At 34.4% G+C, this 9,127-nt stretch overlaps 1 protein-coding gene across 1 annotated transcript in view; it reads left to right on the top strand.

Annotated features, from left to right (window-relative positions):
- Nucleotides 1-6,443: 6,443 nt before the first annotated feature.
- LOC139875532 (uncharacterized) overlaps nucleotides 6,444-9,127 on the top strand; it is a 4,089-nt gene continuing 1,405 nt past the window's right edge. The window contains exon 1 of the mRNA XM_071862867.1: nucleotides 6,444-6,461. Within this exon, the coding sequence (XP_071718968.1) occupies nucleotides 6,444-6,461 (18 nt within the window). The remainder of the gene's footprint in view (nucleotides 6,462-9,127) is intronic.

Here is a 9,127-nt window from a genome sequence, read left to right as displayed (position 1 = left end):
AAATACGTTTTCAAATAAGCATGTCATACCAACAAGATTTATAGATGATTCAAATAAAGTTTTGAGAGGAAAGAATTTACCGAAATGATCCTAGTACCACCTAGAATATCCGTACCTTATATCGAATAACGAAATTCCAAAGATGAGAGAATCACCAAATGAATACGATCACCGAACCGAATCTAACAAATACAAAAATATGATCACAAAATGCATTCAAGGATGGAGTATGTAATATCTTTTATTTTATAGTATTATCATATAATTCTTATATGTTTATTCTTATTATTATAAGTTTGATTAAAACTCCATTATCTTGTTATATTTTAAGCATCAAAAGTATGAAATGTTAACATAAGTTTTACATGATTTTTATGTGATTTTAATTCAAATTTTTAGAGCTTATAAAATGTTCATATACTCTTTATAATGTGGAATAAAAAATAGAAAGATTACCTTAGTACTTAGATATTAAAACAAGCTTGTTTTTTCCACCAAAATAAATCAAACACATACCAAATTGTAAGAACATATGGCTGAATTTTTTGAGGCTTGAAAGTGGTAGGAGAAAGAGAGAAAACTCTATAATTTCATTGTAATACAGTAATTACAAGTGTGGTGGAAGGTCACATATTAATATATGATTAGTATAAAGTTAAATGGTCACTAAAACTAGTTATTAGTACGTTATAATTATATGGAATCGAAAGGTCTTTTATGTATCTAGACTTATATAAGATGCAAGGTTAATTGAAGTTGTGATGTGGTCCAGCGGTTAGTGGTCTGCCTCCTTTAGGGGATGTCAGGAGTTCGACCCCCGTTGGCTACATATTAAAAATACAATTTCATCCATGTCCTGAAGTATCCAGGGGGGGTAAAGGGGAGGGGGGTATTACTTGGTCGTTTTATTTCAGTGAACCAGTGTGAAAGTAAAAAGTTGAAAGTTGTAGATTTCGAGGTCATGACTGCGTTCTCACTGGAGCCTTGAGTAAGATTGTACAAGGGCGTTTGTTGGATTTTCTGATTGATGGGATGGAAAACCTAAGATAGAAGGAAAGTATGTACGAGTGATCATTGACATGTTAGTGGCAGTTTTGGATGTGTCTAGGGCGATAAATGGGGCGGATTTATCTCCTAGTTAAATCTTGTAATTGAAACTTCGCATACTTCAATGGATCTTCTGGTGTAAGAATATGGTGGTGCAAGAAACCAACTTTTCCCAAGCTAGTAATGGGGATTGGATTATTTCTCAATTATTTGAGTGTCGAATGTCTTCCTTCCCAAGGTGTGGTTGAGCGACGTGTCCAGGATGGCTATCCGGGGGTGTTCAAAAGGAGTATTATAATCAGGTGATCTATAGTTGATGTAGGTGTGTTGAAGAACTCTTTATCGAAAATCTATTAACTCGCGTGGTTGTATTGTGCTCTTGCCGGTATACATAGGGTTCGTTGACGAAGTTGGAATGGAGATCGGTGTAGGGTTTGTTAAAAGTCTCCAAGTGGGAGATTGTTGAGGTGTGGAGTCTTTAAACAAAGGAAAAGGAAGAAACATGTGCAAGATCGTTGTTGGTGAGGTGTGGTCACCAAACGCGAGGGTGATGGTCAAGACGCAAGAAAATGAGTCGACTTGTTTGGTAGATTTGATGCATTGGATGTCGCCAAACACGACTGGGTGTCGCCAAACTTGACATCTTGGAGTAGCCAGCAAGTTTTGGTTTCAGTTTCCTTGATGATTTAGCTCTACATTGTAACCCTAGCCTCCCTAATCAATGTGTACGAAAATATTAAGAAAATTTCTCTGGTTTGCGCATGTGGACTAAACCATTCTTCTTGTTAGAAATTAGGATATAACCACGTTAAATCTTTGTGTCGTTTATTTTTAATTATATCGTTTGTTGTGCTTTAGCTCATTCGTGTCATGTTTATGGGTTGTGTGATTGCGGTGAGTCACATGTCTTGTGAGTTCACAAATCCTAACACTTCACATATCCGACCCTAGTGAAATATCATAATACTTAATGTCGTGGAGCAACTAGAGCAACTGATGACATGAATGTAAATGTTCAAGAATAGAATAGAAATCTACTCTTGAAAGATTAAGGTAGCAAGACTTTATTGCTAAAGATTAGAATAGCAAGACTTTGATGCTAAAGATTAAGATAGCAAGACTTTGTTGCTAAGTAGATTAGAATACATAATAAAAGTGTAGAATAGAAATAATTTGAAGGTTGGTTATATTATTTGAAGATTTGTTATCTTATACAACTCTTGATTACAACTCCTATTTATAGGCTACAAAAAACTAACTTTCTTAACCTCTAAGAAAACTTAAGAGGTAAGTATCACGAATATCGATAATTACTTAACAACTAAGGATACTAAAATATCTATGTATCCTTAATGGATAAGAATACTTAATAGCTAAGTATCCTTAATCGATAAGAATACTTAATGGCTAAGAATACTTAATAGCTAAGTATCCTTAATAGTTAAGAATACTTAATAGCTAAGTTTTCTTAGTAACTAAGTTTACATAATATAAGATTTATGTCTAATAACAATCTTAGATACGCTAACACTCCTCCTTAAGATTGTTGTTAGACATCATAAGCCGAATTTTCAATTGATCTAGCTTCATTTCCGTGAGGGACTTTGTAAGCATATCTGCCAATTGATCATCAGAGGTGCAGTATTTCAGCTTGACTTCTCCATTCTTCCCGGATTCTCGAATAACATGATATTTGACATTGATGTGTTTCGTTCTTCCGTGTTGCACCGGATTCTCTGCTGTAGCAATAGCAGACTTGTCATCACAATAGATTACTGTTGGACATTCTTGAGTTAGATCCAAGTCGGACAGCACATTTCTCATCCAAACAGCATGATTAAGAGCATATGTGATTGCTATATATTCTGCCTCTGCAGTAGATGGTGCGACAATTCTTTGCTTCTTTGAGTTCCAGCAAAATGCACTTGAACTCCTCCTAAAATTATGATTCATCAAATGAGCGTCGATCTCAGAATACCACGCCTTTGGTGCTTTCTTTAGACCATAAAGTGCCTTATATAGTCTGTACACTTTTTCTTCTTGACCAACTACTTCAAAGCCTTGAGGTTGCTTTACATAAATCTCCTCCTCAAGTTGAGCATTCAAAAATGCAAACTTCACATCAAGATGATGAATTTTCAAATTACGTTGAGCAGCTACAGCTAACAATAACTTGATCACGTCATGACGAGCAACTGGAGCGAAAGTCTTCCTAAAATCCACACCGGCAATTTGAGAATATCCTTTCGCTACCAACCTTGCTTTGTGTTTATGAACTGAACCATCAGGTTGAAACTTAGTTCTAAACACCCATTTGACACCTATTGCATTCTTACCCTTTGGCAAATCAACAAGCTTCCATGTTTCATTTTTCTTAATCATTTCAAGCTCTGCTTTCATGGCTTCATTCCATTCATCGTGTTTGGAAGCTTCAATATAGCTTTCGGGCTCCATAACAACATGATTACAAGATTCGTAAACATCAGCAATTTTTCTGGTTCTCAAAACTTCGGTGTCAGTTGTGTCTTCGACATCAAATTCTGGATTATCATAATGAGATTCATTTTGGAGACTTGAAATAGAAGCTTCATGCCTTTTAACTTCCTTCATATTCCAATCCCAGTAGGCTCCTTCATCAACAGTCACATCTCTACTTTTGTGATCGACATGCGATGCCATGAACAAGTGTTCAGTTGCTTCCTGATTTTCTTCAGATACATTTGCCAACTGAAGTTCCTTTGTTTGGCCCTGATTTTTCTTTGCTCTACAATATTTCTCAATATGTCCAAACTTTTTGCAAAAATTACACTTAAAGTTTGGTTTATCTTTGAACCAACAATCAACTTCTTGATGATTTGTATTTTGACAAACTTTACATGGAGGGAAAGTACCTTTGTAATTTCCTTTCTTGTACATGTTTTCTCTTGAATTGCCCGCCTTGTTACTTTTGAAAGAAGCTTGAAAAGCACCTTCAACCTTTTCTTCGGATCTCATAGAGACCCTCAGTTCTTGTGCTTGAAGCTTACTAGTTAGTTCAGAAACCGTAAGCATGCTAATATCACAAGATTCTTCTATTGCGGAAATTTTGGCTTCAAACTTTTGAGGGACACTTATCATTATCTTCTCCACCACTTTCTGGTCTGAAATCTTGTCACCATGAAGTCTAATCTGATTAACAACATCCATTATTCGCGATGAATAATCTTTCACGAGTTCATCATCGTTCATTTTCAACAATTCAAACTCTCGTCTGAGAGTCAATAATCTGACAGCTTTTACTCTATCAGAACCTTCATAGGTATCTTGAATTTTATCCCACACAGCTTTTAGTGTGTCCAAGTCCATTATTGAGGTGAAAATTTGATCAGCAAGTCCTGAATGTAAACAGGTAAGTGCCTTATCTTTCTTCAGCAACTCTTCTTCATAATTTTTTAGTTGAGCAACAGTTGGGTTTGCTCTGAGTGCTGGAGGATCTTCATCAGTCTCTACAACCTTCCATAAACCTTGAGACTTCAAATATGTCTTCATCTTTACTGCCCAAATATGATAGTGCAATCCATTAAATGTTGGAATTGCTGGAGCAGTTGAACTAGATGCCATGTCTAGTCTAAATTTCTTTAGCGTGAATAAAACAGCCCCTTAAGAAGAGAGCTCTGATACCACTGTAAATGTTCAAGAATAGAATAGAAATCTACTCTTGAAAGATTAAGGTAGCAAGACTTTGTTGCTAAAGATTAGAATAGCAAGACTTTGATGCTAAAGATTAAGATAGCAAGACTTTGTTGCTAAGTAGATTAGAATACATAATAAAAGTGTAGAATAGAAATAATTTGAAGGTTGGTTATATTATTTGAAGATTTGTTATCTTATACAACTCTTGATTACAACTCCTATTTATAGGCTACAAAAAACTAACTTTCTTAATCTCTAAGAAAACTTAAGAGGTATCACGAATATGTATAATTACTTAACAACTAAGGATACTAAAATATCTATGTATCCTTAATGGATAAGAATACTTAATAGCTAAGTATTCTTAATGGATAAGAATACTTAATGGCTAAGAATACTTAATAGCTAAGTATCCTTAATAGTTAAGAATATTTAATAGCTAAGTTTTCTTAGTAACTAAGTTTACATAATATAAGATTTATGTCTAATAACAATCTTAGATACGCTAACAATGAAAACTTACTACATTATGATGAATAAAGATCCGTCCCTCAAATCACAAAACTCTAAAGCACTCCAAATGTGAAATGTCTGTACCCATCGAATGCCTACACATTAAAAAAGACGAACACCTGATTCCGAAGACCATAAACAAGAAGACCGCATGCAAAGAAAACATTTAACAAGTAAAATCGACGCATTCGAACCAGATGGTGCTAAAGAGAGATATGGGTTGGACATCGAAATGAAGGACTATCGAGTACCAGGTGGACCGCCAAGGCATGAATGAAGCACAAAAACACGAGGTAGTAGCCGAAAAAGATCCAGACGAACCAACCCAACATTATATCTATATTTTGATAAAAACATGCAAGGTACTTGCGTGTTGTCGATAGTTTTCGTTCCGTTTTTGGTCACCCCAAATACCATTCTTTAATCAGCGTTACTTTTTTGGCCTTTTGGGTTCCACATAACTTCAAATTAGATAAATGTCCCTTCATGTGTCGTTTTTAAATCAAAACACATGTTTGTGTAAAGAAAACGAGTTAAACACTTTATCACAAGTAGCAGAGTGTGTCCACATAAGACATTGTATAAATCTGAATGATTAAATGTATACGCAGATACCAGGGTTTTTAAAGTCAGATTGTAATTGTTTACTGCTTATGCTTTAGGGTAATATATTTTAACTAGATTTAAGAGCCCGTGCGTTGCACGGGGACTCTTCCGCAAAGGATTGAGAATCTTAAAATGATATAGCAATTAACCATATCATATATTCATTGCCACAAGTAATTTAGTGGGTGAATTCGTTAAGTATGTTTTTTTAAACTAAACACATAACCAAGAGTTGGATAGCATAGACTTTGGTTTAGTCATTACATATACCTGGAAAAAAAAAAAAAAAAAAAACATGTTCATTAGTTTCGGAACAAATAATCAATAGAACTTGCAGAAATAGAGAAGAAACTCGCATAAAATACAATAGCATTTAGTCCTTCGAGTAAACAGCTAAAAGATCATTAATGCACATCACATAAACAGAGTAAAAATAGCCTAATTTATCGTCAAAAATATGAATAAGATTCGTAGGATTCATTGTACCTTCACTACAATGCCAGCAAGATCTCGAGTTATAAAACACCAACTGACAATCTATAAACTTCTCATATGTGTATACAGAGCAACGCAACCCATTGTACATAGCAACTTTGTCGTCAATCATGACAATGCAGCCTATGGTACATTATCATGGTTGGAAACACAAAATTTGTTTAAAGTTGCATAATTTGACCAGAAGTATTCAAACGTATACCAGTACTGAAAAAATGTATTCAGAATCAATGTAACAAATTAGTAATAAGTTTATGAAGCATAACTTGTATTCGAAATCGTGTATATACATCTCAAGTAAGTCAATATACATTCAAGTATCTATCCATGTTACACAAATTTTATCCAGCATATCATGTTGAAAAAATGTCAACATACGGTTCAAGTATCTATACAATTATCACGAATGTATTCTACAATATGTATTTATACAACATCTATACAGTTCAAGTATCTATACAATTTGATCAAGTCATTTGTCTACAACATGTTGGACTTAAAAAAAAATGCAAAACGGGTCAAAGTGTCTAAATGGACAACCACAACACTTTACTAATTAAAAGTTTCGAACCGTGATGACATATATATATGAGCAGGATTAATGGGGAAGTAACCAAGCGGGGGAAACAAAATTTGTTTTTTTTCGTTTTTTTGGAAAAAAAAATTCATGCATCAAGATCACACGAAAATATGAACATTTAAAAAAGACACTTCGTGATGAATGTTATTATTTAGGCGGAAAAACGATCGACAAAAATAACATTCAAGATAATATTGATCGTGAAGAATGTTAACGTTTTTTTTCTTCATGTTTTGTGAAGTACTTTTTGTCAAAATTTAGCCCGATTTAGAGTTTAGGGTTCAGGGTTTAGTGTTTTGGGTTTAGTCCCTAAACCCTAAACCCTAAACTCTAAACCGTTCGTGTTAAAAACTCAATCTAAACCCTAAATCTAAACCCTAAACCCTAAATTTCCGAACCCTAATATCTAAACCCTAATATCTAAAACCTCAAAATACGCTCGAAAAACACGATAATTGTTATATATTAATTCTTCGAGCGTTTTTCCGCCAAAATAAGAACATTTATCACAAAGTGTCTTCTTTAAATGTTCATATTTTCATCAAATCTATAATGTTCGTGAACAAAGTTTTTTCAAAAAACGAAAAACAAAAACAAAATTTGCTTCCCCCCGCTTCCCCCCGATTGGTTACTCCCTGATTGGTTACTTCCCCCTTGATCCTACCAATATATATATATATATAGGGTGAGGATCCATGAACAACAACTAACACACATCTGGTGCATGAACAGCTACTAACATGCATCAGATGTATGTTAAGAATCCAGTTTAAAAAAAATATTTTTTCCTGAATCTACACAATGAAAATTGATACCAGCAATTTTTTTTTTTTTTAAATCAGAGTTGGCAAGTATTACCTTAGACCTTGACATGTAAACAGCCACTTTAGAACAGAATCTGGGTCCCACACGAGCATATTTATTACCTTAGAACTTGACCAATGAAAAGTAGACCATTCCACCTTTCCGTAGACACCTTTACGGATTAAAAGTTATGGCTTACCGAAAACAGTCCCACAACTTATTTTTTGCTGTTGCACTACTGTAATGCTGTTGTTTTGTTGCTGCCCAGCAACCCAACAGCCGCAACATACACTTTTAAGACCCGTTTTAAACTTATTTAGACTCGAAAAATTTAAACATATCGTATACTGATTAAAAACTTGTCGGGAATAATTTTTACCCCAATTATTAGTTTTCATCCAAACTTATCCATTTTCAACCTACGGGTCCGAAAAGTTGGCCCGAAAGTCATTATGACACTTTAACCCAAAATGACACCAAAATTAGTTAACGACCCAAACTCTTATCCATTTTACCCAAGTGACCCAAAATCATTTCACAACAGTAAGATGACATTATAAACGTGTTAGAAACTTCAGATTTCCAAAAATAATGTAAACGGGTCAAGATGGACAATTATGACCCAAATAGATCATAAATTCCCACTATAACCAAAGTAAGCTCAAAACTCATTTTTAAAAGGGAATTCAAAGTGTTTGTGGGTCAATTTGACTTGATGCAGTCTGACCCATGCTAAAATGACTCGTTTAAACCTGGAATTATTTAGACCCATTTCGACATGAACTAATTTTGACCCGTTTCAACCTTAACTAATTTTGACCTATTTTGAGCTGAAATAAATTTGACTCCTACCGACCTGAACTAAATTTGACACGTTTCAACATGAACTAAATATGACCCGTCTAACCCGAAACTGCTTTTAACCCATTTTAACCCCAAAGCACTTTTGACCCGTTTCAACCTCACGCGATCTTGACCCATTTTAACCCGAAACTGATTTGACCCATTTTAACCCTAAACCACTTTAGTTCTGAATACAGAGTAAAGAGACTGACAATTTGAACGCAAGATTATCCATGTAATTAATAAATTTTGATATGTATGTACATATCCTAAAATATAATTACATAAAGTCGTACTCATATTAGATGCCACATCAAGTAAAATGGATCAGTGAAAACAACATATTACAACTTCATAAGCAAAAACATTTGGACGATAAGGGGTGAAAGAATTTATAATTTTCCGGTGTAGTAGAACTTTTTGAATGATTGCAAATGTCATCAAACTTCTTCTTGCTCACCTTGAGCAATGTGTGTTTCATGACTAACCTAACAATCATACATTCTACTATTTGACTACTAACCTAATATTATACATCTGGCCCCGAAAGCTGAAACCTACGGCCCC

The sequence above is a fragment of the Rutidosis leptorrhynchoides genome, chromosome 11 (genome assembly GCF_046630445.1).
Source record: "Rutidosis leptorrhynchoides isolate AG116_Rl617_1_P2 chromosome 11, CSIRO_AGI_Rlap_v1, whole genome shotgun sequence".
Lineage (NCBI taxonomy): Eukaryota > Viridiplantae > Streptophyta > Magnoliopsida > Asterales > Asteraceae > Rutidosis > Rutidosis leptorrhynchoides.
The sequence above is the reverse complement of the archived record's forward strand: the minus strand, read 5'-3'. Positions and strand labels throughout refer to the sequence as shown.